Source organism: Indicator indicator, chromosome 31, assembly GCF_027791375.1.
Source record: "Indicator indicator isolate 239-I01 chromosome 31, UM_Iind_1.1, whole genome shotgun sequence".
Lineage (NCBI taxonomy): Eukaryota > Metazoa > Chordata > Aves > Piciformes > Indicatoridae > Indicator > Indicator indicator.
This window is the reverse complement of record NC_072040.1, coordinates 3796657-3824423: the sequence shown is the minus strand read 5'-3', so window position 1 is coordinate 3824423 and position 27767 is coordinate 3796657. Positions and strand designations below refer to the sequence as shown.

General features: G+C 45.7%; 1 protein-coding gene across 2 annotated transcripts in view; it reads left to right on the top strand.

The window, feature by feature from the left end:
* PDE7A (phosphodiesterase 7A) overlaps positions 1–27767 on the top strand; it is a 52643-nt gene that overhangs the window by 6731 nt on the left and 18145 nt on the right. Inside the window, exons 1-2 of one of the 2 annotated variants that reach the window (XM_054394784.1) lie at positions 18909–18968; positions 22096–22156. In XM_054394784.1, coding sequence (XP_054250759.1) covers positions 18909–18968; positions 22096–22156 — 121 coding nt within the window. Of the gene's footprint in view, positions 1–18908; positions 18969–22095; positions 22157–27767 lie in introns of those variants that run through there. The other variant, XM_054394783.1, reaches the window with a different exon arrangement.

Genomic DNA, 27767 nt, shown 5'->3' with positions numbered 1-27767 from the left:
AACTCTATCCCAAGGGGGGAAAAAGATAACAAGGAAGAGAGAACAGCTACAGGGTCCTGTTCCGAGGCTGAGAGAGAAAAGCTTGAGACTTCAGCAGGAGGATCAGCCCTGGAACAGGGGAGGTTTAGTGCTCTCTTACCTGGTGGTTCTTGGTTGGCTTAAAAATCGATGTAGGTGTGAGGGTGGGATGCTAGCAAGTAAGTGATTTCTATCAGGATGAGAAAGGGTTAACACAAAAAGTACTCTGGGCTTAATAGCATAGTCTGGTAGTGGAGGGGCCGGTGTTTGTCCTGGCCTGTGGTGTTTCGTGCTTTGTGTTCCAAAAAAGGAGGCTGATTCTCTTCTGAATATCTTCAGATGTATCTTTGTCACTTAAGATCTGTATCACTGAGGTGATGCTGCCACTTTGCTCTGCTCTGGTCAGACCTCACCTGCAGTACTGCCTGATTCTATGATTTCTTTTGCAGCCTACCATAAATGAAGGCCAGAAGTTAAATGTAGTACCTGTGATTTGCTAAAATGCTTAAGCTTTTCCTGCACAGAATGTATTTGGCTTCCCTCTAGAATCTGTACTGGGTTTTAGGCTGTTCTAAAGGAGAAAGGCTTCACCCAGGAGTGCCCAGTGGTTGAAGCTAAGGTTACCTTGGTATTTTGCTTTTTCATGGGGTGCTATGGCTGCTGAAGCTGAGGCTCAGAGGGATGTTTTCAGTCTTAAACTTGGTTAAAATTCTTCACCAACCACCTTTTGGTAGACTAGACTGTGAGTGAAATAATCTGCTGTGCCTTCCATGGCTAATTCACGTTCACGAGCTTTTGGGGAGAGATGATTTGAGAGGATTAGGGGAGAAGTTATTACTCATGATTGGTTGGCTAGGTAGGAAAGACTATTATGACTAATAGAGTTTAAAGCTTTTTTTCCTATAGTCTTAATACTGTTGTGTTCATATGGAAGTAGAGGAAAGAGAATCAGAATGGGTTGGGTTGGAAGGGACTTCCAAAGGTCATCCAGTCCACCCCCCCTGCACTCAGCAGGGACATCCTCCACTAGAGCAGTTTGCTCAGAGTCCTGTCCAGCCTCACCTTGAATGTCTCCAGGGATGGAGCCTCAGCTACCTCCCTGGGCAACCTGTTGCAGTGTCCCATCTGCCTTACAGTGCAGAAGCTGTTCCTTACATCCAGCCTAACTCCACTCTTCTCTCTCTTCAAACCATTGCCCCATGTCCTATCACTGCAGGCCTTTGCAGACAGTCCTTCTGAAGCCTTCTTGTAGATCTCCTTCATGTTTTGGAAGGCTGCTGTAAGGTCTCCCTGGAGCCTTCTCTTCTCCAGGCTGACCAACCCCAGCTCCCTTAGTCTGTCCTTGTAGCTGAGGTGCTCCAGCCCCCTGATCATTTTCAGGGTTCTCCTCTGGCCCTGCTCCACCAGGTCCATGTCCTTCCTGTGCTGAGGATGCTCCAGAGCTGGTTGTCTTGAAACCAGTTTGGGGGCGAGGAGGTCAAATTTTCATGTTATGCTGAATGTGGCAAAGGATCTGATTAGCACAGAAGGAGGCTGAAATTGATTAAATTGAGGAACACATCTTAAGCTTATTTCTCAATGTAACAACACAGCTTACATAAGGTTTTTGACACTCCTCAAGTTAAGGTTGTTCAAGTTACGTTTTTTTCTGTTTTAATGTTTCCTGGAAAATAGGAAGGCAATTCTTTTTGTTCTGCCTTATGTGACACTGCTGCACTTTGTGCTGAGAGAGGCACAGTGGTTGATGGAGCTGCAGTTTTTATTGCTAATGTTAATTTAAACAGAAATTCTTCTTTTTCTGGGTGTTTTAACGTCTGCAGCCACAGTTCCAAGGCATTTTTGGTGTTAAATATAAGCAGGGTTGTTTGCACTGTAATCACTTCTAGCTGCCTATCTTCTCCTCTTGTGCTGACATTTGCACTCCTCTGACCCTGCAGAAAGCCCTTTCCTTCTTGGAGCAGTAGTTTCCTGCTGATTTGGCTCTCCCTGGCTTTCCTGTGGGATCTGAGGAGCCTTGGTGCAAGGGAAGGAGCAGGGACATGCAGTCAGAGGCAGCACCATGTGTGGCAACACTGACTCAAGTTGTTTCCTCTGCAGTTGGAGGAATGTCCAGAACAGCTGACAACTGTGTGGAATTGTTTCACTTTCTCCCCAAACAAGAGTGGGCTGAATAATTCCCTGGTGTTCCTCAAATTCACTGATGCATGGATTCTGCTCTTCATTCATGAACAAGCCTTGTGCCCCCCCCCCCCCCCCATCTTTCATACATCAGCAGTCTCAGAACTTCAAAATCTGTAGTTTCATCTTTATTTGATGAGTTCACACTCCTAAGTTCTTCAGATGTTGGACAGATTTAACTTGGTAGGCTCTGCAGAGGGATCTGCCCTGGCTGGATGAGCGGGAAGAGTTCCAACAAGGCCAAGTGCCAGGTCCTCTGCTTGGGTCACAACCCTGTGAATGTTGCAGGCTTGGGGCAGAGTGGCTGGAAACTGCCCAGTGGGAGAGGACCTGGAGGTGTTGATTGACAGAGGCTCAGTATGAGCCAGCAGTGTGCACAGGTGGCCAAGAAGGCCACCATCATCCCAGCTTGGATCAGAAATTTTGTGGCCAGCAGGACTGGGACAGGGATTGTCCTCCTGTACTGGACACTGGTGAAGCCACACCATGAATCTTGGGTTCAGTTCTAGGCTCCTCGCTACAAGAAGGACATTGAGGACCTGGAGTGGGTTCAGAGCAGGGCAGTGAAGCTGGTGAAGGGTCTGGAGAACAGGGCTGGTGAGGAGCAGCTGAGGGAGCTGGGGGTGTTTAGTGTGAAGGAGAGGTGCCTGAGAGGAGACCACGTTGCTCTCTGCAACAACCCGAAAGGAGTTTGGAGCCAGGTGGGGGTTGGTCTCTTCTGCCATGGATCAAGTGAGGACAAGAGGAAACAGCTTCAAGTTGTGCCAGGGGAGGCTTAAGATGGACATGAGGGTTGGACTCTGATTCTTTGGTGAAAAGAATGAGGGTTGTTGTTAACCATTGAACAAAGGCTTGCTGAAGTTCATTCTGTCCAAAGAATCTCTAGTTCTCTCTCCTTTTTTTTTTTTTTTTTTTTTTTGACTGTAAACCATCCAATTTGGAAATCTGGGTTAACAGAGATCTCCAAACTATGAATTATTTTTTTTTCCTCTTGTGTATGAACAGAACACTTAGAAATAACCTACAAATGAGAGGTTGTTTTCAGGTGACACTGAAAGCAGCTTTCCCTTCTGTGTTTACTGCTGCAGAGCAGCTCAGCTTGCTACAGCTTAGACATGAAATGTCAGAACCTCAGCATCAGTCCTCTCCTTTGTCTTTGGAGAATTGCTCAGAATGTTTGGAAGGCTTGCTGGAGCGTGTGGAGGTGTGTGTACAGATAGATGAGAGTAAATGTATAGATAGCTGTGAAGCTGTGGTAGCTGAGTGAGGGCATGGTGGGTGCTGCATAGAATCAGCAAACAATGTTCTGCCCCTTGATTCTGCTCTGCTGAGACCGCACCTCCAATACTGCATCCAGTTCTGGTGTCCCTAGCATAAGAAAGAGCTGCTGGAGTGAGTCCAGAGGAGGCCACAAAGATGATCCAAGGGCTGGAGCACCTCTGCTATGAAGACAGGCTGAGGGAGCTGGGGGAGTTCAGCCTGGAGAAGAGAAGGCTCCAGGAGGACCTTAGAGCTGACTTCCAGTGCCTGAAGGGATCCTGCAGGAAGGCTGCAGGGGGACTTCTCGTGAGGCTGTCTGGAGACAGGACAAAGGGGAATGGTTTGAAGCTGAGGGAGAGCAGGGTTAGACTGGAGCTGAGGAAGAAGTTCTTCAGTATGAGGGTGGTGAGACTCTGGAACAGGTTGCCCAGGGAGGCTGTGGCTGCCTCCTGCCTGGGGGTGTTCAAGGCCAGACTGGCTGAGGCCTTGAGCAACCTTCATTGGCTGGCAGGGAGGTTAGAGTAGACAATCTCTGAGGTCCCTTCTGACCTGAACCATTCTAGCATTCTATTCATTGCACCATTTGCTGCCATGCTGTCCTGCAAGTCACAGTACAGAATCATGTCCAGAAATATATATATTTAGGATAATTTATTGCTTTCACTCGATCTTTCTAATCAAGAAGTTGATAGTGATTAGATCTCTGCCCTTCAATGTCCAGCAAGGTTTTAGAAGCACTTGGTCAGAAGGAAGAGTAGATAAGGACACTTCAGCTTTATGCTGGTGTTAAGTGCCTCTGAAAGACATCAGGTAACTGTTGGGATTGTTCTTTATAGCCTTTTTTCCCCCCTCCTTTGTCCAGATTCCTGGTTGTTACTTATCTCCTCCAAAGTGCAGAGCTTGCCCTGCAGCACATCTCAGGCCCGGGGCAGCCATGCCCTAGCTCTGTGGAGCTGCCAAGCCCAGCCTGAATCCATGTGTGCACAGTTGTTCACCACCTGGCTCTTCTGAGTTTAGTAGAGCACACAGCATGCTGAGCATCTTGATTGGCAGAACTCTTCTGAATCCCAGCCTGAAGTGCATCCAGTTCTGTGCAGAGGTCTTCATGGCTCGGTTTGTTGGGGGGAGCTGTGTGGAACCCAACCCCTCCCTCAGGAGAAGTGCCTGGAGGGAATTTGGATGCCAGATACCGGTCTGCCCAGTGCAGCACCAGGAGAACATTCTTGGGAGCCTTCAACATGCAGCAGATAAGATAAGATTTCCTGCATCATGACAGAAGAGAAGAAGCTTCAGCAGTAAATGCATTGGCTTTCATTTCAGCATGCTGGCAGCTGGGAGAAGAGTTGGTGGGTTGCAGATGATCTTTCTGCAGATGAAGCTTGAGGATGGGACAAGTGATGCATGCCCAAGGTGCTGTGTGAACGTCTGCTTTGTAGCAGTCCCCAGCAAACAGTGACTGACTAGAATTGTAGAATCAGAATCCTTTTGGTTGGAAAAGAACTTTTAAGATCATCCAATCTAACCCTTCTGCCAAATCTGGTGCTAAGCCATGGCCCTCAGCACTGCATCTCTGCAGCTTTTAAACACCTTCCGGGATGGGGATTCAGCCACCTTCCTGGGCAGCCTGTTCCAGGTTTGAGAACCCTTTCAGTCAAGTTTCTTCTAATGTCCAACCTAAACCTGCCCTGCTGCAGCTTGAGGCCATTTCCTCTTGTCTTGTCACTTGTTCCTAGGACTAAAAGCAGTCAGTGTTGTGACATCAGTGCCTTCTGGGGCCTGTCCCCCTCGGAGATAGCTGATCAGATAACTTGTGTCAAGCGCTTGATGGCACAATATTGCCTCTTCCTTTTGTTTTGGGAGCAGTATGGGGCTGTTGAACGTGCACATTGATCCCCATCTCGGGTCTGATTTGTGGCATGGCTTTCTTCACGTTCCTGCATGGTGGCCCAGGCCTAGATACAGCTTCTTGAACTCTCCGAACATTTCAAGAGTCTTTATGGAGTCTGGTGCTTCACTTGACTCGAAGTGCTAATGACAGAGTTTGGAAGTGGAGCTCATGCAGGGATTGGGTATTGAGGTTTGAAGCAGATCTCTACTTTTTATGAATTCCTCTAATTTCATTGCTTTGGGAGAAAGAAGGCAGCAGCTCTGGTCAGCAGGAGAAAGCTGTGGGCACCTAGGCTTGTGTGTGTGTTGTCACACAGTGGTACTTCCATGGAGAGAGAGATTCTTTGGCTGTGGGCTGTGCTGCTGATTCTCTGCAGGGGATGAAAAAAGATCGTGCTGCAGGGAGTATGACAGTGCCTACACAATACAGAGCAGCCTCCAGTGAGGCAATAGTTGCTGAGTTACGGTTTCCAACATCGAGCTGGCTTCTCAGCCACTTCTGCAGTGGCTCTGTATCAATTTTCACACTCTTGCTGAAACCATGGAGTGGCCTCTAGTGCTGCCAGAGCAGGGAGACAGCTCTCACTCTTTTGTTGCAGGAGGTCTTTTAAACCTCTCCTGGGGCCTCACAAGGGTGTGAAGTGCTTCGTGTCCATCTGCTCAGTGGTGTTGTCTTGGAGATGATAGAATGAACTGTGCTCCCGGTTTGGGGCTTCCTGTGCTGCTGGTTTGCCTTGGAGCTCCAGCAGATGCACCAGCAGCTGCATGGCCCTGTCTCTGGACTGTGGGCTGCTTCGCTGGAGTTCTCAGCATATGGGAGATGAGGAACTGCTGGAGAAGGGCCAGGGGAGGCTACAACAATGATGGGAGGATTGGAAGCTATCTGCCATGAGGCCAGGCTGAGAGTGTTGGGATTGTTCAGCCTGGAGAAAAGAAGGCTCCAGGGAGACTTTATTGTAGCCTTTTAGTACCTAAAGAGGGCTTCCAGGAAGCTGGAGAGGGACTTTTTACAAGGGCTTGTAGTGACAGGATGAGAGGCAATGGTTTGAAGTTTGTGGAGGGCAGATTTAAGCTGGAGATTAGGAAGAAGCTCTTCAGAGTGAGGGTGGTGAGACACTGGCACAGGTTGCCCGGAGAGATTGTGGATGCCCTCCACATGGAAGCATTGAAGGTTGGGCAGGTCTTTGAGCTGCCTGGTCAAGCTGAAGATGTCCCTGCTTACTGCAGAGGGGTTGGAACTGGCTGATCTTTAAGGTCCTTTCCAACCCAAACCATTCCATGTTTCTGTGGTGATTGAAGTGCTCAGTAACAGGGGAAGGCAGGTAATTGTTGTTCAGGTGAAGCTAGCAGGAAGGCAAAGTAAAAGGCAATGCAGAACCTGTAATTTAAAAGAAAAAAACCAGTGATGTTCTTGTGTAGATTTTTCAAATGTTTGGGATGGGAGTTTCTCTGTGGTGGTATTTAACAGCTATGTCTGCTTTGAGTTTGTCCTTTAATTCTTTGTGAGAGTACAAAAAGTGGCCCAGGTGCAGCTGTGGCCAGTGGTAAAGGCACAGACTAGATGGATCATTCCATCAGGTGCACATACACTGGCACACACTAACACAAGAAATAATGGTGTTTAAAAATGGTTTGTGTGGATGGAGAAGCTCTGGAATTAGAAATTTTCCAGATTCACTGCTTTAAATTGTCATGCACAGCCAAAATGATGGCAAAAGGAGGTCTTGAAGATATTGAGGAATTTCAAGTGCTCTGAGAGTGACTCTTGAGGCCATGGGGCACAAATGAATTCTAATTAACCCACGATGGTGTGTGTCATTGAGGTTTTTAGGACTTTGGAATCCACAGGGCAGATAGCCCAGCGTGTCTCTCAAGATGCCTTGCCGTGTTGCAGTCCGCACACCACCACCTGGAGCGTTGTTCTTTAGGTTGCCAGCCTGCTCTGTGATGTGTATCTCCAAAGGCAGCTGACACCTCCAAGCATGTGAACCTCTGCAGGGACCACATTGCATCAATGTGCTGGCACCGGTGTGGGTTCCTCCCACACCCTCAGATGAAGCTGGTGTGGCTGCACTGTATCTTCTTAATCAGTTTTGTCTGGCCATGATGAGGAGGATGAGGGGAGACCTTATCACTCTCTACAGCTACCTGAAGGGAGGTTGGAGCAAGGAGGGGGCAGCCTCTTCTCCTTAGTGGCAAGCAACAGGACTAGAGGACATGGTTTCAAACTGCACCAGGGGAGGTTAAGGCTGGGTATTTCTTCACTGAAAGGGATCTCGACCACTGGAACAGGCTGCCCAGGGCAGTGCTGGAGTCACCATCCCTGGAGGAGTTCAAGTAGCCTGTGGGCCTGGTGCTTGGGGATATGGTTTAGTGATGCTGTGATGTGTCTTTGGAATTGGTGTCAGTTACTTGAGAGCCTGTGGTGAGGAAAGTGTGCTTGTAGGAAACCAAGCAGGAAGAAGGGAAGCTGAAGCAGCTGTTGATTAAGTTCCCTTCTGGAAGATGAGACCTACAGAATGTTTTTCAGTATTGGGTCTCTTCCTGCAAACTGGTTTGTCAGAGTATGCAGAGAAAGATAAATGTAATTTTTCTTCTGAAGTGAACTTGCAGGGTTGATTTTGGTGGGTCTGTGTTGTCCTTTGTAACTGGTTTTATAGGTAACCCCAGCTGCCTTGGTGTTGCCTGGAAGGCAGGCATGGCTGTGCACTGAAAGCTCCCAGAGCAGCTCTCCAGGAGCTGTGTCTATCTGTACCTGCAAATGGAAACAACTCCAGTTGCAACTTGAATAGTTTTTACTATCTCAAGAGTTTCCAGGCTCACAGAAGCTGGATAATCCTTTCCTAAAAGAAGGACTTTCTTAAAAGAAAAGTCAGCTTCCTTCCAAGTTCACCATTCTGCCAGCATGAACCATCCATTAGGGATAGTATTGATTTAAAGAATTTGATTTATAAAATACCTTCTGGCAAATCCAAATTATTTTGTGTTCTCTTGCTTTCATTCAAGCCCAGCAGGTGAAGCAGCACAATGAGAGCTGGTGGAATCCACAAAGGTTTTTATCCCCAGGCTTTTGTTCATGTTAGTGGAGGGCTTTAAAGCTAAGAGAACAATCTCTTGGTGGTTTTGTTTTTGTTGTTTTTGTTTTTTTTTTTTTATTTTTAAATCCAGCCCCTATTTTTCATCTTTCCTCTAAAGATTGCATGTTTTCATTAACTCTGAAGGTTTCATTCCATTTCTCAGTATTTCTGTGACAATAACTTTGCTGAGGCTACATCTGCAATATTGTGTCCAGTTCTGGGTCCCTCAGTTCAAGAAGGACCTCAGGTAACTACTTGAAAGAGTCCAGCACAGAGACACCAAGATGCTGCAGGCACTGGAACATCTCCTGTGAGGCCAGGCTGAGGGAGCTGGGAACAGAGGAGTCTGAGGGCTGCCCTCGTTGCTGTTGATAAAGATGTGCAGGGCAGTGTCAGGAGGACAGAGCCAGGCTCTGCTCAGGGATATCTAAGGACAGGACAAGGGGCAATGGGGGTAAGCTGGAGCAGAGGAGGTGCCACGGGAACAGGAGGGAAAACTTTGTCACTGTGAGGGTGCCAGAGCCCTGGAGCAGGCTGCCCAGAGAGGTTGTGGAGTCTCCTTCTCTGGAGACATTCCAAACCCACCTGGATGTGTTCCTGTGTGACCTCCTCTGGGTGATCCTGCTCTGGCAGGGGCCTTGGACTGGATGATCTTTCGAGGTGATTCTGTGATGTTTTTCTGTTGGTGGAAAAAGCAGAAGTGAAAGCGTTTTTGTGCCTTAATGTGACAAACATTGCTGGACGTTGCACTGTAAAATTGGTGACTGACTATTACATTTTCAGGAGGTTTTAACTTTCTAAACCAGGTTTTTATCTCTATAATCTAACCAAGTATGTTATTGTGATAGTGTTTTGGCATGGATAGGTGCTGTTCCTGAAAGCAGCCTGTTGGTAGCAGATCCTCAACCTCTCTTAGAAATCCCCTGTTTTGGGGATGGCTGGGGGACAGACTCACCGCTGAGTGCCTGACTGCCTTTCTTCTCTGCTGTTACGAGCAACTTGTGTGGATTAATGAGTTTTGGTTCCACTAACAGACAGACTGTTCTTTTGCCAGCACAATAGAGAACCTCATGTAAAGTCAGCAGCACACAGCTCCACAATCTGCCATCCTTTCTCTTAAAGAGCTGCCTTGTGACACATGAATTAAGTTCAGTGTCGTTGATAAGATGCAGAAATCTAGACAGGGGGGCAAGGAAAAAACTATTGGTGGCATGCCTGAGGAGTATTTTGTGGATTTAGAAAGCACCTAAATCAGGATACTGAAGATAGCTTTATCAGGAAACTGGAGATAGTTTTGTCCAGGATGCTAAAGGCAGTTTTATCAAGATAGAGAGCTTTATCAGTTCTGTTAAAGATTAAACTGCCTTTAGATGTTGTGAATTAGCCTTTTATATCAACAGATATAATGGGCCTGTTACTTGATTGCTAAGCCATTTCATGTGTGTTACACGGCTGTTCAGGGAGCTGTGTAATGCTTGACATCATCTCTTGCTTCTAGCTACTCTTTTCTGTTCTCTCCTCATGTTAGGATGCTCTGTGTGCTGGACACTCTTTGGTGGCTCTCCTGTCAGTGTTGACCAGAGGTGCAATACCCCATGTTACTCTAGCAAGCCAGATTAGCTCCCTCCTCATCAGCTCCCTCTCTTCCCCCAAACTATTTTTTTCAAGCATGTGGATTGACACCAGATCTGCCAAATGATTATGAGCATGACTCCTCTCATTGCAAGGGACCCCACTTGTGTGAGATTGGTTTGGTCTGATGGAGTTTGACAATATCTGCAGTTAAAAAAGGAAAAGCAAGAAAAAACCAGTCTCTTACCTGCACTGAAACGCTGCATGTACACATGAAGGAAATGAGTCACCTCATATTCTCCCTTGGAGAAGGTGGTTAGGAGTCTGAGGAGCCTTCTGCACATGTGTGGCAGGCTTTGACATGCACAGGTTTGGTGCACACATGTAGGCTGTTCCCATATTCATAACCTTTGCTGACTCTCCTAGACTCTATCACACCAAATGATCTGGGTGCCCAGCACGTGCTGATTTGCTGGGCATGATACCACATTGCTCTCTGAAGGATTTCCAGCTCTCTGCCAGGCCAGGTTGATAAATGCAGGGAAATTGGATAGGTTACTTTTGCAGAACTCTGTCCAAACTGGTGCAGCTCATGCATGTGCTTTTGCATTTGCATGCCAAAGCAGGAACTGTCAAGCTGGGAGGGAAAACAGTCTCCTTGCTGCTTGCTGAGGGAGGCAAGATGATGTCTGGCTTCTCTGAGAACTACAGGGTTGTTTCAGTTGGAAAAGCCCTTTAAGAGCATGGAGCCCAATCATGTCCCTCAGCACCACATCTCTGCAGCTTTGAAACACCTCCGAGGAAGGGGATTCAACCACCTCCCTGAGCAGCCTGTTCTGTTGTTTGAGAACCCTTTCAGAGAAGAATTTGCTTCTAGTATTCAACATAAACCTCCCTTGGTGCACCTTGAGGCCACTTCCTCTCATCCTATCACTTGTTACTAGGGAGAAGAAACTGACACCCACCTCAGGTACTTGGTACTTTTTCCTTCCCTGCTCTCCTGTGCTAATATTTGGTGGGATATGATGGACAAGAGGGGACAGAAGGATGAGAACAGGTTCTTTAATTACACCTGGAAAATTCTGGTTAGAGGCATGAGGAGCAACTTGTAATTGTGTAGGAAGCAGTAAAGAAAGGGATTGGTTAATTGTGGCGTGGGTAGGCTGATGTAGAGCATGGGAAGCAAGGTTGTGCTGTGTATGTCACAGGCTGGCTCCTCGTGTTCCCTCCCCAAGCAGCCTGTGGTTTAGGATCCCTGGGGTTGCATTTCTCTTTAGTCAGGCATTGGAACAGGCTGCACAGGGAGCATGGAGTCCCCATCCCTAGAGGTGTTCAAGAAACGTGTGGCCATGGCACTTGGGGACATGGTTTAGTGGCCATGGTGGTGTTGGGTTGATGGTTGGACTGGGTGATCTTGGAGGTCTTTTCCAACCCAAAGAATTCTCTGATTCTCTCTTTTTTTCCTACAAGCCTTTATGGGTAGGCTCAGTGCTTCTAGCACTGTTCCCTTCAGAAGCAGTGACATCCATATCCAGGAACTATTTTAAAGCAAAGAAGCTTTTCAGTGTTTTCTATTAATCTTTTGTTCTGATCTTCAGTTGGACATGCTCATCTCTATTTCCACAAGTCTTCAAATTCCTTCATAAGATGAGAAAGGCTTTAATTATATTGAGGCTTGTGTCTGTCTTCCATCATATGTGGAGAAGTAAGTGACAGCAGATCCTCCTTTCCCTCAGAGAATGGGACAAGCACAGCTCTATGCCTTTTGATCTGGAAACTCCCAGCTCTGACAGAGCCTTGAGGAGCCTGGAGTTATGCTACAGTTGTGCAAGTTATTCCTCTTTCTCATCCTTCATTTTCCCAAATGCCTTTTTTGAGGTTGCCTATGTAGCTGAATTGTTTCATCATTCTACTTTCCAAAATCCCTCTGTGAAATTAGATCACAGCATCCATGAGGAGATTGAGCCAGCACCACAGACTTTACCCTTACTGCCTAAATCAGACAACAGGAATGGAATTTATTGTGTCCTGGTATTCATAGATTGACAGAAAGGTTTGGATTGGAAGAGACCTTTAGGATCATCAAGTCCAATCTTCAACCTAACACCACCATGGCCATCAAACCATGTCCCCAAGTGCCATAGCCACAGGTTTCCTCAACACCTCCAGGGGTGGGGACTCCACCACCTCCCTGGGCAGCCTGTTCCAATCCCTGACCACTCTTGCAGCAAGGAATTTTTTCTTTATCTCCAACCTAACCCTCCCTGGTGCAATTTTCAGGCCATTTCTTCACTTTCTATCACTTGTTGTTAGTATTCTTAGTTTTGGTGCACAGAGTCAATCCTGTACCAAGCTGAAATTCAGACTCTTCCCAGAATGAGACCCCAAATTTGAAAACAAAACTGGGATCTGGTACCACAAAATCATTTGGGTTGGAGAAGACCTCCCAAGATCATTGAGTCCAACCGTTGTGCCAAAAAGTGGTCTGATTTCTAAATACCTGAAATATTCACTGCTAAGCTCAAAACCATTCGGAGTTTTTGGTTAAAAACGAGAGGTTTTGTGTGCAAACAGAAGACTGCAAGTGAGCTAAACCCAAGGCTTCAAATAATAAATTCACCCCAAGCCGTTAACTGTTGCCTTAATTAGAGCTTCAAAGCGTATGCGAAGATTTTTCCACTCCAGCTTTTCATCACTTCCCCAAGTTCAGCATGCCCTATACAGATGCTTAATTTGTATGCTGGGCCCTGTGATAAAGCTATTTCTGTCGATGAGATTCCAAAATTATAGGCACTGATGTCAATGCAGATGAGGTTAGCCTAATTTGGTCAAGAGAGGGCTACGCCATGCAAAATCTTCTTTACATGGGCACATCAAGGCCAGTGCCAAGACTGACAGGTGTCCAGTGGGTGGCAAGGAGCTTCAGAGAGAAACATTCTTGTTGGTACTGCTACAATTCTTGCTTCTTGAAGAAAACAATATAATAATTGTGTGGCTTTCTTTCAGCATCCCTGCGGGAGAACTCGAGTGCGGTGGAACTCGGTTTCGCAGATGTAAATCTTTTCGATCCTATTGAAGGAGCTTTATTTCCATGCTAGGTTCTTCACCTCACTGAAAGGAGCATCTTCTTGCCTTCCACAGTGGAACATTAAATTCAGAGGGTTGCTGCTGTGAAATCCATGCAAGAACAAAGTATTTCTAAGTGGGTTTTAATTGTAGGAGGCCTGAAAATGTTGTAAATACCATAAAATGCAGTTGAATGATGAGAGGCCTGTATGAAAATATTGTGTTTGAGAAGGCTGTGGAAGGATTTTAGTTGCACTTGAAGACATCCCTAAACTTTTATTAGCTTTCCACCTTCTTTTTCTGTCTCAGTTGTGAAGTGTATAAGAAATATATTAATCTATTAATAGAACAATTCCTTTGTATGCCTGTTGCCATCCCTCCTTCCATGCTTCCCCCTAACGGGGGACTGCAATCATCGGGAATTTTTTTCCTCTTAGTTTTGAGCTTTTAATTCCTCTGTTCCTTTGTCAGCTGCCTCTTTCTTAGTGCTGATGTATTTAAAACAAACTAAAACCTCTTTCTCTGTGCTCAAAAGAAAAACTTCTTGTGCTGACGTCTCTGTAATGGAAGGCTGAACCTTTTCAGTGTATTTTGGTCTCAAACACAGTAGCCTTTTTCAGTTCAACACCTGCAGACTGAAGCCACAACACCACTGAATAGCTCTGGCTGTTACTGGGTCAGCTTTAGCTGGGGTGGGCGAGATGCTGAAGTGAATAGCTGAGGGTTTTGATGAGAAGTCTTTAGATTCATGAGTTGCTTGCACCCAGTGTTAATGGAAGGCAGTTACTGCATGCTTTATAAATGTGTAAATGTCTTGCAAATCTCGGGTTTGCATGAAAATACCTTTGTTGGCAAGGGGAGAAGGTCTTGCAGGGGCTGGTTTTCTGCTCACCAGCTCTTTAGAGCCTGTCCAGGGTTTACCAGTTCAGCTGAAATTGGTCTGCTTAACCAGTTCTGCTGTAATTGGGCAGCTTAACCTTAACGAGTGTAGGTTTAATTAGGTGTTGGGGATTTGCAAGGAAGGCTCCAAGCGTTTTTTGGTATGGTGCACAAGCAAGAGCAGAAACTGCCTCTGCTAATGCTGGGGTTTTCTTTTGTTTGGTGTTGGGTTTTTGAGCTTGTAATGATTTTTGAGGAGAAGGAAGTTGAATGTAGTTGGCCAACATAACTTCTCTTCAGCTTTTTTTGTATCCCAGATGCCTTGTGTTGCTGCTTGGTTTTGTGCTTTGCTCTGTTGTGAAATGCTGGGGCATGGGCAATGTGATCTTTCTTTGGATCTCTTTATAAACTCTGTGGTGACTGTCGAAGTTGTTCTTGTTTGTAAATACAATCCTCTATCGATTTGTGAACTGGATAGCACATGGTGGGACCAGCTTCAGCGTTGGTTCTGTGTAGTTCTTCAGTTATTTTAATAGCAGTGATGATAGAGGAGATGAATGAAAACCCCCTAGATGATTTATTTCAGATGTTCTGTTGCCATCTCTGCTTAATTTATTAATGAGACTTCCAGCTTTCCCCTGGAAATTTAATCTTTTTTGACAACATAATAGTTCAGTGTAATGGCTAGCAAGGAACCAGAAACAAAGATGATTTTATTACAGCCTTTTAAACATTTTTCATTGTTTTTTGAGCTTCAGCATATGCCCCTGTGCCTAGGGAAATGTTGAAATGGGTTTTAGCAGTGCTGGACTAGGGAGAACTTGCCAGTCCAGAACCAGGCAGGTGGATGTTTCTTAGGCTTAGAAGGAGGTGAGCCCTCAGCTGCAGGAGATCACCCACAGGCCAGAGAAAAGCTTTTATTCAATCTGTTCAGCTGATTAGCCCAGAAAAAGCTACATAGATGATGTCTCATGTCTGAGATGCTCCAATCTCCTCCTTGTCTTTGTAGCTTCCATGGGACTCCCTCCAGTAATTCCTTGTTTCTCTTGAACTGGATACTGTACTGATCCTGCCAGTTAGGAACATGTTCTGCACCGTGAGGGTGCTGGAACACTAGAACAGGTTGCCCAGGGCGGTAGTTGAGGCCTCATCCCTGGAGATATTCAAGGTGAGGCTGGACAAGGCTGTGAGCAAGCTGCTCTAGCGGAGGATGTCCCTGCTGAGTGCAGAGGGATTGGACTGGATGACCTTTTGGGGTCCCTTCCAACCCAGACCATTCTGTGATTCTGTGTTACAGTTTGAGGAATGTAGGTTGTTGGCTCCCCTCACAGAGACCAGATCCCTCCTTTTCTAGGGAGAATTCTTTTCCTATCTTACTGAAGACTGAACTGAAAGATCTCTCAAACTGAAAAGTGATCTTTCAGGGAATTGCTAAATTCTGCTCTCTGCATCTATAGCCTTCCTTGGCTTCAGGAATCCATGTTTTGGAATTTCATAGATTCATGGAATGGTTTAGGTTGGAAGGGACCTTGAAGATTGAGTTCTAGCCCCCATGTCAGGGCAGGGACAACTTTCCTACTAGAGCAGGTTGCTCAAGGCCTCATCCAACCTGGCCTTGGAGTTCTAAGCTTATGGTTTGAGATCAGCCAGCGTTTGGAGTTGCAATAAATAATGTTGACTTATGTCTAGTAAAGGAGGTGAATTTTGCTAACTGCCTTTAATTTTCATTGCCTGTTGCTTACTACCTGATGTGTAGCTCGATTACTAAGCAGCTAGAATAGTAGGAATTGATTTTTCCCTGGAGTGCAGCATTCAGTGGTTGGGTTGGGCTGCAGTAATAGCAGCCCACAGTTGTTACAAGAATCCTTCTCACAGATTACCATTTAATTATTCTTTGTTAGTGAAGTCTGCTGGAGAGAGAGATCACACATGATAGATAATGAGGGAGAGAAGCGATGAAAGGATGGAAATGAGTTGAGAGCTGTGGTGTTTGTCACTCCGTGCTGATGAGCTGGTGAATGATGGGTTTATTCCTCTGCTGTCTTTACATTTTTAACTTCCCTGGCTGGTCCATAACCAGTCAGAAGTGTAGCCTAGAAATCAGTGTGCCACCAGCTGGTGTTCTCTGCCTGTTCTGTGCCATTTGAAGGGCAAAGGAGACTCCACGGAGATCTCATTTCTGGGCCAGGTGTACAAGTGTGTGAAATCAGGTCAGTCTGCAAAGGCAGGGAGATTAGCAACGGGCCTTGAACTTCTCCATCACCACAGGAGGCTTTATGCAGATCTGAGAAACCCTGCTGCACTTCAACAGGAGCATCATGATATCTGAAATATGGTGCTGCTGCCTCAGCTCTGCCTTTCCTGTAGGTGTTAATGAAATGGTTTTCATGGGGGGAGCATTTAAAGCCTCTTCAGTAGCTATAGTAGCTACTGGGGTTTGTAAGGCAACACTGAGTCATTCTTCAGGACTGCTGGAATGGATTTAAAAAGAAAGAGAAAAGGATGGGAACAGATGGGGATTTAGAAATCCACCAGTAAAACTGGGACCCTGCACTTGCTGCTTGAGAGACCAGAGTATGCTGATAGATGGCAGTGGGCTTCCATGTGCAGCCTTGTGGATGGCTGGGAGTATCCATGGAAATCATGGGATCCTTGCAAATTATATGTTAATGGAGAGCTGCTTTGAGTCCATAGAGGCTGGGCCCATGAGATGCCATTCTCACAATGGTGTCTTCAGCAGATTCCTTAGTGGAACCTTGGCAAGAACTCTGTGAGCCCCCAGATGCTTTCTGCCAATCAGATAATGAATTCTGGCCTTAGAAGGAATTGCACAGGAAGGTTTACTCAGCAAACACAACAAAGGTAGCAAAACCTGCATTTTGCTGCTCAGATGCATCCACACTGTCACATACCATTAAGTTTGCATTGAAGTCATTGGGAAGTTTCTGTTTTGCCATTTGGAAATGGCAGGAGACAGCAACTACACTTGGATTTTGGAGCTGATGGCAAGGCCAGAGGAACTAGAGAATGACTTGTGTGCTAGATTTGAGTGTTAAGGCAAGATTTCCAATCCTCATCAAACATGGGATCTCTGCATGCACTGAGACAATGAGTTCTAGAAAAGCTGAAAAAGAACCTGCTAAAAAGAAGAGAGGAAAAACAGAAGGGAGAAAGTGAAGCAGCCTGAGGAATGTCTCTAATTTTTGAGACCAAACATGCATTTTGTGATAGCTTTTCTACTTGGTGTGGGGAGCTTCTCCAGCCCTCTGATCATCTTTGTGGCTTCCTCTGGACCTGCTCCAGCAGCTTCATGTCCCTCTTACGCTGGGGGCACCAGAACTGGAGGCAGTGCTGCAGATGGGGTCTCAGTAGAGCAGAGTAGAGGGACAGAATCCTGTCCCTGTACTGCTGCTCTCACTGCTTCGGTTGCTTGTAAACCATCATTTATTTTCCCTTCCCTTTAGCTTTGTTACTGTTAGTAGTTCTGCTCATCATTAATGTTATTCCAAGCAGTGCTTTCCCCAAGAGAAGCACTTCAGCTTCTTTGTTGATTTCCCCTACTTCTCACACTTTTTGGTCTTCATTTGTCCCCAAATTTGGAATCTTATTTCTGAAAGTCTTTCCTTTTCCAAGCCATAGTTAAAGCAAATACTGCTGGAGTGGTGCTCAACAGATGGGCAAGGATTTTTATTTCTGTCTTCTGGTATGAAACTGCATGAAACAATGAAGAAAAGCTTTCAGTAAGAGGAAGCTCCTGAATTACACCACTTACTATTGGAAGACAAAGGAGGGAAAGGGTGATTACATTTGCTAAGATAATATTGTTTCCATATCAGTGGAGGAAAGGCTTGCTCCATGCAAGACCATCCCCACACTCCAAGAACACCTCCATGTGTTTTTGAGACATGAAAAGAGAGAAGACTACTCAGGGATTGAAAATAGTGGTGACAGAGAAATACTTGACCTTTCGAAGTGTTTAAGGCTATTTGTGTGGGAGTTTTATTTGGAGGAGAGCTCAGGCTCAAAGCAAATCACCTCATTGTCCCTGTTTATCATCTCCAGGTGTTTGTTTTCCAGAGTGGTTTTAATATCTGCTAACTTAGGCTCCTTTCAACAGAAACTGAGCCATGCCATGTCTTGTGTGTACCAAATGCACTCTAATCTTTGATAGAATCCTAGGGGTTTGACCAATTCTGGGTACTTTTTGGCAGCTTTGCACCTCCTGTGCTGTGGGCTCCAGTTCAGAAAGGTTGAATTAATGTGGCCTGCAAAAAACCTCTGCTGGTCTTTATACAATATAGGTGTAAAGACCTCGGCAGCAGGTGGTTTGGTCTTCCAACCCAACCCGTTCTGTCAATGCGTGAGATGTTCTGAAGTCCAGTTCACAGCAGTTCTCCAGGTGGCAGAGATAAAAGCAACTTACGGACGTCAGCCCTGATGAGATCTGCTGGAAACAGGCACTTCATAGCCTGCTGTCCTGAATGGGCTCTGGTGCTTTGAGTGCTGATCATAGATTCATAAAATGGTTTGGGTTGGAAGGGATCATCCAGTTCCAACCCCCTGCCATGGGCAGGGACACCTCCCACCAGCCCAACCTGGCCTTGGACACTTCCAGGGAGAGGGTATCCACAACCTGTTCCAGAGTCTCGCCAGAGTTTTGCTGTATTAAAATCTGTTTCAGAAGCACCTGATGATGACTTTCATTTCCTTCAGCATTTCTGCGGGGCTTGCTCAGGTTTTACTCCTGCCTGTGCCCTCTGGTTGTAAGAGCTTGGCGCTGAGCGTGGAGCTGGCAGTGGGACGCTGGGCAGCGCCGCTCACGTGGAGCACATTGCTGGGCTGTCAGCTGACAGCAGCTGCTGGGTGCAGGCAGCCCCTGCCTGCTGCCCTCTGCTCCTCAGACCTCACACTGCTTCCAGCACGGGCTGGGATCGGTGAGGAGATTATGCCTCGGGTCTGTGGCGAGATCCAATGGGAATTGCATTGATCTGGTGCTTAGCCCTGAGCCTTATCAAATGGATTACTGCTAAGGTAGGCCAGGTTGTTACTCTGCTTGGACTAACTGGGGCTTTTAAGTAGCCTGGGAGAAAAGTCATTAAGAACTTCAGAAGTACCATCTTTTTCTTTATCTAATCTGTTTTGGCAACACATGATTAGTTATTAAAGATTGTGTTTAAGTGTTCATACATGATTTTGTGGCTCTCAACTTCTGCCTTGCCTTGAAGTGTGTTTGTAGCAGTGCCAGTTAGGAGGAGACGGGGAGTAGGGAGCTGAAATGGCTTCTGAATGGCAGGGCTTTGCCTCCTGCCTTTACTAACAAGACGTACAGCTTTCTAGGGCTTTAAAGGCTTGGTAGAAAGAAGGAAAAACAATTTAAAATATAGTGAGAATAGTAGAAATCAGTGCATTTTGCTTCCTGGACAGGATATCCTTTTTGTGTTGTTGATTTCAGGGTTACAGGAGTGGAAATACCAGTTCTGTTTGCCTGGGTGAAGTGCTGGCTGTTTCACTTTGTAACCTTCCCATCTGAGATGCCTCTAGTTGCAAAATGTGTGTTGGTGTCAGAGTTAGGAGTTCCTCTTTTCATTCTAAAGAATAGAAGTATACTCATAATAAGGGGTTAATAATTCATCTCCATTAATAAAGATTTGCCCCTGTAATAAGGCTTGTGTCTATAATTCACTTGTGTCAAAGATTGTGTTCAGGTGGGAAAAATGAAGGAATTCCAGGTAGCTGCCACAGTGCATTAAGCCCTCTACTGTTGGTGGCTGTGTTTTTAAATGGGCTGATGCTTGATGTTTCTCTTAAATAATTCCTTTGGTGCTCATCCATTCCTCCTATTTCCTGCTGCTTTTGAGTCCTTCTGCTATTCTGAGTTCTAAAGTTCTAAGTTCAAGTCAACCAAGCTTTTTTTTCCACTCTGTTTTATGATCAATTTTTCAAGCTTTTGTTTTGTCTGTTTTTGTTGAATCTTGGAAGTTTTTGTGTTGTCAAATCTTTGGGTAAATCTTATGATGCCACATGATAACACGTTCACAGATCGCATTGGGTTGGAAGAGGCCCTCAAAGGTCATCATGTCCAACCTCTCTGCAGTCAGAAGTGACATCTCCAGCTAGATCAGGCTGCCCAGGTCCATACTGAGTCTGATCTTGAACGTCTCCAGGGCTGGGGCTTCAACCCCATCTCTTGTCTAAGAGAAGATGCCCTACAGCTGCTGTTAAGGTGTCACTGGTATTGGTAACTATTTCTCAAAGCAGCTGAATGTATAGCTGAGTGCCTTGGGAGATGCTCATGTGAAACAGCTTTATCTGGAGGAAAATACAAACCTGCCACACTCAGGTATTTGCAGGGCATCTCTGATGCCTCCAGCTGTGGAGGCATCAGTTAGTGTCATCTTCCTGACATGAACTGTGCCAGCTTAGTACTGGTTCAAACTCTCAGAACACTGAACTCCAGTGAAGGATACAGAAAATAACAGCAGGGATGGGTTTTTGCAGTGCCTTGCCCGAGTTCAACGACAGTTTAAGTGCTTTAGAAGACCATTTCCCAGTGTTTTTAAGGGAGTAAAAGCTTGTTTTGAGGAGTGGATAAATGCCTTGTGGGAAACTGTGGATCAGACCTTAGTGTGGAACTTGGAATTATTTGAAATAATTCTGAGAACTATGCTAAAGAACAGGTTTGCTTTGGAATCAGTGGTGGTTGGAGACATCTGGGCCAATTTGTTTGTCATTCTGGAGACTTCTACTTGATAAACTGTCTTGGGATCTTAAATGGTTTCAAAGTTTGGCCTTGAGCAACCTGGTCTAGTGGGGTCCAACCATGGCAGGGGGTTGGAACTAGATGATCTTTAGAGTCCTTTCCAACCCAAACCATTCTAGGATTCTATATAAAAAAAAGTCGTCTGTTGGAGGCAGCACAAGCAGAAATTGCATGAGATAAAACTCCAAACTTCTTCTTGTTTTCTTTCTGAAACCAATCCTCTGGTTGTTGGGCAAATAACTTGGGTGGTAAAGCCTAGAAGGTAAAAAACCACCTGCCTGGGTGTGCTGCTGTTCTCTGGCTTCTGAATAAACTGCTGAGGTGCAGAGTGCTGTGTACTCCCCCAAGGAGCAGAGATGGTTCTTCCTGGATGGCCGTGCTGAGCTTCGAAGGCCACCAGCTCAGCAGCCTTCCTCAGCTGTTACAGCATGAGACCAGCAGTTGTTCTTCTTGCCAGTCCAAAAGCTGGCGAGCTGGTGCTTGCTCGACCCAAGTGCCCACCAGTGCTGCTGGTGCTGTGCTCTGAACTGGATTGGGAAAGCCGTGAGCTAAACTGATACGTGAGTGGAAACGTCTCTGTTTGGCACAAACAGCAGCAGGTGCTCCGTTTCCAAGCGTTCCAGGCTGTGCTCCCCAGCATCACTGAAGCGGTTTTCCTTTGAAGATATCTCTCTCTGTGCTATTTTGGCACCTCACCCCCCTTGCATGGCCTTTAGTAACTTCCTGTCCTCTTGGGAAAAGATTTTAAGGCAGAGCTTCCTGAAAAATCTCCTCTTTTGGGAGGTATTTCCTTCACCTGTTTGTAGGGAGTCCCTCTGTTGTTATTCTGGGAGGATTAATGATCTTCCACTGTTGAACTTCTTCTGTTCCTTTTCCTTAAGCGTGTGCTAAAAAAGAGGAGAAATAAAAGCTTCTCGTACTGCACTGCCTTTTTGGAAGGGTAAATGACATGCTGATGTGAAACTGAAATTGAAGTGAGCTTTTCAAAGTGGCAGCCCAGTATAAACAATCCTGCCCAGTTCTCTCTCTGGCTTCACTGCTGAAGCAAATCAGCCCACCCGGTTCAGATGGCTGTGCTCGTGCCTGGAAAGGAGCAGAGTGGTTGTGAATTTGTTCATGGAATCACAGAACGGTATAGGTTGGATGGGACCTGCCAAGATAGAGTTCAACCACCCTGCCAGAGCAGGATCGCCCAGGGCAGGTCACAGAGGAACGCATCCAGATGGGTTTGGAATCTCTCCAGAGAAGGAGACTCTACAACCTCTCTGGGCAGCCTGCTCTGGGGCTCTTGCTAAGTAGCAAGTGGACAACTGATAGTTTATTTTCATCTCAAATTGCAAACAATTCAGTTCTGACCTGTCTAAAACAGAACTTTTTGTTTCCTTTTTTTTTTGGCAGAGACGTGGAGCAATTTCCTATGACAGCTCCGACCAGACTGCACTCTACATTCGTATGCTAGGTAAGCACAGCAGCTTCTGTACTGCAGACTTCTGATGCTTGGGATGGATTTCAAAGGATGGGTTTACATCTGACTCTTGTGTTCTTCGACTTCTCATTCCCTTTGTGCTGGTTAGATTCTTTAGAAGGGTTTTGCTTGTGGGGACTGTGGGGCTGGTTGGGTTGTGTGGTGACTTTTCTCTTGTTGTTCCTACATTAACCTTTATGCCAGATGTTTTACTTTTACATTAACTAAAAGGAAGAGTTCTTACCAGATGTTTTACTCTTATATTAAAGAAAATGTAAAGTTCTTCTAATGAATCTGTTGTTATGGTAGAAGTGAAGTTTTCCAGGTGACTCATGAGTGATTTTTATTTCGACAATGGAATTTATCTCACCTCTGGCTGGTATCCTTCTGGTTAAAGCTGCAGTGTAGAGAACATTTGTGTGAAGCTTACCACAGACTTTTAAAACCTTCAAAAGTAAGATTATGAAATGCTCAAGGTGTTCTGAAAATAATGCTTTGATATATTGATTGTGTTGATAAAATAATGTTGATTTGAAACAATGCACCTAGGTCAGGGCAATCCTAGATATCAGTCCAGGCTTGGGGGATTAGGAGATTGAGAGCAGCCTTGCAGAAAAGTGGGTGCTGGTGGATGAGAAACTGGACATGAGCTAACAGTGTGTGCCTGCAGAAGTGATAGGATGGGGAGCAATGGTTTGAAATGTGAGAGCAGAGCAGATTTAGAGTGGATGTTAGGAACAAATTCTGCATCATGAGGGTGTTGGAATACTACAACAGGTTGCCCAGGGAGGTGGCTGAGGTCCCATCCCTGGAGACACTCAAGATCAGGCTCAAAAAGGCTCTAAGCAACCTGCTGTAGCTGGAGGATGTCCCTGGTGACTGCAGGGGGTTGGCCTGGATGACCTTTGGGGGTTCCTTCCAACCCAACCCATTCTGTGGTTCTCAAGGTTCCCAGAAACTCCTCACTGCCTTGCCTGTGAGTTTCCAGTTGTGAGCTCTCTCTCCTTGTCCACCTGTGTTTGTATGAACTCTGCTCATAGCCCAGGTATGGAGGCAAATGTGTGCCTGTGCATCTAGAAATCCAATTTATCTTCTCAGTTACTTTGATTTCTTTTTTCATTTGAAGCTTGAAATTGTTAATAGCACAGCATTGCCTGCTGAAGGATTTCTGCTCGGAGACTGTCCTGAATTGCTTCAGAGATTTAAAGGGCAGGAGAACAGAAGATGCTGGGCATCTAAGTGCTGACTGGAAAAGCTGCTTGTTGTTGCTGTAGGAAATTAGATTAATTTTAAAAGTTAAACCAACCTTTTAATTTTTAATCCGCCTTTTGGTAGGATGAACGCTGGAATACTTGAAAATGGGATTTTTTCCTGCTCTAAACCAGAAGAAAAAGGAAGTCAGTTTAGGCCTGAGGGGGTTTTGTTGTCTTGATTTTGTGATACTTTTTTTAAAATCTCTGTTTTATGCTGTAATTAGAAAAGAGTTGGGTTTTCTGCTTCAAAATCTTGCAGATTGAGTACTTTGAATTCCCAAGCAGTGGAAATCTGTAATGATTTACTTAAAAGGCACTGATATGCTTGAATGAAAGGTACTGGAAGTATATGTCTGGTTCATCTTTTCAGACTTGATCTGCTATGGATAGAAACTCAGCTTGTGAGAAATTAATCCCTCATTTCTGAGAAGAAGAATCTGGTTTCTTTTGCTACTTTGGAAGCTGAACAGTCCCATGAAGTAGTTAACCCATCCTTTCTGCAGGAGGCTTTGTGCTAATGCCTGAGTAAATCCAGAGGAGAGCAAAGCAGGAGTTCCTGTGGCTCTGGGTATCCCTCAGCTGAGGGGAAATCCCATTTGTGCTGAAGTCTCAGACCATTCTCCTGGGCAGAACTGGAATATATGCAGAATGGGAAGGAAGTGAAAATTTCCCTTGTTCTCCCCTTGGTATTAATGATCAGAGGATGTGCTGGGTGCTTGGTGTGGATGGTAGAACGCCTGCTGGCAGCTGTTGCTGTTCAGAGGCAGTGAGGCTTTGGAAGGATTTCTCACTTGTGGGTGATCACTTGATTTCCCTTGCTGTTCCTTTCACTGTCCTGCAGGAGTTAGCAGCTATTTACAGATTTATTAGTGTTTGAATCATAAAGGGACTGTAACAAAGAGCAGCCTGAAAGCTGAGCAGTTGGACACAGAGTCTGTAGAAGCACTCAGGTCAGAGTGGATTCATGAGTGAATGTATTCACATTTCTTGCAAGAAAATGGAAGTGTTGCATTTCCCCTGCAGAATTGAGAGATTTAGTTTAGTTTTTTTTATTTGCCTTAATGCACTTCAGCAGAGTAAGCTGTAAGGAATCCTCAGGTGTAATTTAGCTGCAGGTTAGGCATAGTCACAAGAGGTTTTGCCTTTTACTTGCTTGGTTATTATTCCAAACAGTGCAGCTACTAATAAAATGGATCTCAACAGGGTGTTTATTTTAGCAGACCACAAATACAAAGCTGAGTATCTGGGACACCTCCCTCTGCCTCTCTTCAGTTGTGCTGACCCTAGAGTTGCTTCCTGGCACCAAGGGGACAGAAAGCCCTGTGGTGTGGCAGCCTTTCCAGGGGCAGTTTGAAAGAGCCCGTTTTAGGGGCACACAAACCAAACAAGGAACTTAACTGTCCCCATCAGCAGGGATATAAACAAATGGCGTTGGCTCTGACTCATCTGTCATGCCCCATTCCCAAAATACTCCCCAAGCCACTCCCAGTGCCTTATTTACTATTTTAAAATACAGATACAGATGCAGCATTGTAGAATTTTTCTTTTAAGCACTTGGAAGGGCTGCTGGAGCTGCTTCACCTCAGTCAGCTTTCGCTCTCAGCACCTAGGAGGGATTCTCAGCAGCTCCTGTAAGTGCTTCTGTGTCCTCTCGCTGCTTTCTTCATTTTGCTCTTCTTTGCTCTTTTGATTTCTTTTGTTTCTTCTTGTTTTTTATATTGCCTGAAAGTTTTGCTGCTGTGCATGGGGTAGGAGTGGGGCAGTGACTGCTTGTCCTGGTGAGGTGTACCTCGGCTCAAACTGGAGTGACTGCTTGTACTGATGAGGTGTACCTCAGCTCAGACTGGAGTGTTTCAACCTCCTTCAGAGTTCCTGAGCATTTCAGATAGAGAACAGTGGAGGCAAAGCTGCCATGGGGCACAGGTTCACTCTCCTCTCTGGTAGCAGTTGTGATGTTGTATTCCTTTTGCTGCAGTTCTGTCACATTCAGCTGACCTGTCCTCTGTTTCTCCAACAAATTTCGTAGGAGCTTTAAGCTGTGAAGCTAATGATTCATGCTGGAAATCCTGCTCTTCACAGCTCTGCCTTGGGTGCTTTCCCTTGAGGTGTCTGCCATCATTTCTGCTCCCAGCAGCCCTTCTCTGTGCTCTCTGTGATTTTTGCCTCAGTTCCCCGGGCAGCTGCTGCATCGTTACTGTGCCATGCTGGGGTGTTAGGGTAGAACCAAGCATGTGCTGTGTAACCCTAATGGGCAGGGATGGCAGCTGTGGCCTTTCAGCTGCCCCCTGAGTACCAGAGCTGTCCTTGCTGTGTAAGCAGCAAGCTGAGAGGGGAGCAGGAACTAAGAGCTCTGGCTCAAGGTAAGTTTTTATTACGGCTCTGATGCCTTCTCAGCTGGAGCTGCAAACCTCCTTCTTGCATTCCTCCTTCTGCTATTTATTCATTCTTCAAGGCTTTGTCTTAAAAATATTCACAGTCCTGGTGATGTAGGAAAAAGTGCAGCTAACTACTTGGAGAGCAGCTATTTTGTCATGTTTGTGACTCAGTGGCCATGCCCTGAAGGATGATGTCTAGTGAATAACACATTCCCCTGTGCCATGCAGTCTGCAGACCTGTGATCTCAGGGCTGCAGCAGTATTACAAAGTCCTGGCTCTCACATGGTTGAATTTGGGGTTGAGTATTAGATCTAAAATTAAACCCACATCTGGCAACTAGAGCTGGCTGTGGTCCTTGTCAGGATCGAAACCTGCTCTAGTTGAAGATGTCCCTGCTCACTGCAGGGGGGAATTAGACTGGATGAGATTTGGAGGGTTCCTTCCAACCCAAACCATTCTAGGATTCTGCTGCTCATGGCACATTCAGGTAAATTGTTCACCCACACTTCCTTCTACACTGAAGCTGTTTGCTAATTCACATTGTGGTTGGTAAAATGTGGAAGCTAAGACTGCCTTGAAAACCACACAATTCACAAAAGCTGCATCATCTTCTCTGTAAAAACTTAACTTTTCTCTGGTAATTCAGTCTGAGCTCACTCACCCTGCTGTAGCTGTGGCTGCCCAGATAACTGAGTGAGAAGTAATGAGTTGCATTCTCCTCCCTCTAGCTCTTTCCTTGCACAGCCCCTAATACATTCACCTCCCCTTCCAAAATTTCCTCCCTTTTTCCTTTGTATTGATTTATTCTGGGTGCCCAGCAGATGAGTTCTACATTTTGCTGCCTCTGTATTGCCTCTTGCCTTCTGCTCAGGTGAATGCTTGAAACCTCCATAAGCAATACATTGTCAGTGGGCTGAAAAATAATAGCCACAGGTAGAAATTGGATTATTTCCCCTTGCAGCTCTCAAGGTTTTCAGTTTTGAACCCCCCCAAAGGAGTTAGAAGTGTGTTTGGTGTGTTTTTACTGATACATAAACTTCAGACTCATTCTTTGGGGAACTCTTGGCCTCTTTAGGGTTTGTGGGCTTTCCAGCCTGCCTCATGAGATAACATTCTTGTGAAGTCTGTCACCACAGATATGGCAGTGTGCAGAGAGATGGTTCTCTAGAACGGCACTTCTGAAGTGTTAGAAGTCTGTTACTGAAGTTTCACTCAATGGCTTTAACTATTTTCTGACAAGTTGCCTGCTTCAGCATTACAGATGAGCAGGATGGAGAGGAAAGGGAAAAACTGCTCTCAAGAAGTTAGCAGTTGCTGGAAATTAAATAGCTGTATTTTATCTTGTTCTGAAATCAGCAATCACTATTAGTTCTTAGTGTTAAATAGTTGGGGTTCCTGTGAAGCAGGTGTTGAACTTTGGGGTTCATAGGAAGCAGATAATCAAGCTCTGGGTTCATGGGAAGCTGATGCCAAACTTTGGGTTAATGTGAAGCAGGTATCAACCTTTGGGATCTTGGGAAGCAGATAATCAAACTCTGGGTTTGTAGGAAGTTGATGTCAAACTTTGGGATCATGGGAAGCAGGTAGTCAAACGTATAGGAAGCAGGTGTCAAACTTTGGGTTCATATCAAGCTGTGCTTGAGGAGAGCAGAAAGGATTTTCACAACTAGGCACCAGAACATTTTCCCATCTTAAATGCCACCGCTTGGTTAGGATTTGAGCAGTGAACCTCTGCTGCCTTTGAGCCTCAAAGGTTTGTCCAGTTTGGCTGCCAGAGATTTGAAGTGCAAGCCTTTAATCAGGTGAATGTGTGCAGATATCTAACCAGAGAATACTGATCAGCTTTCAGCTGGTCCAGTGCCTGAGCAGAAGTCAGCTGGCATGCTGCAGGGTTCAGGCTGAAGCTGACTGCAGTGCAAAGGGCTTTGATAACATTTTAATACTGAGTTTTGGTATTTTACTAGGCTCTTGTGTAA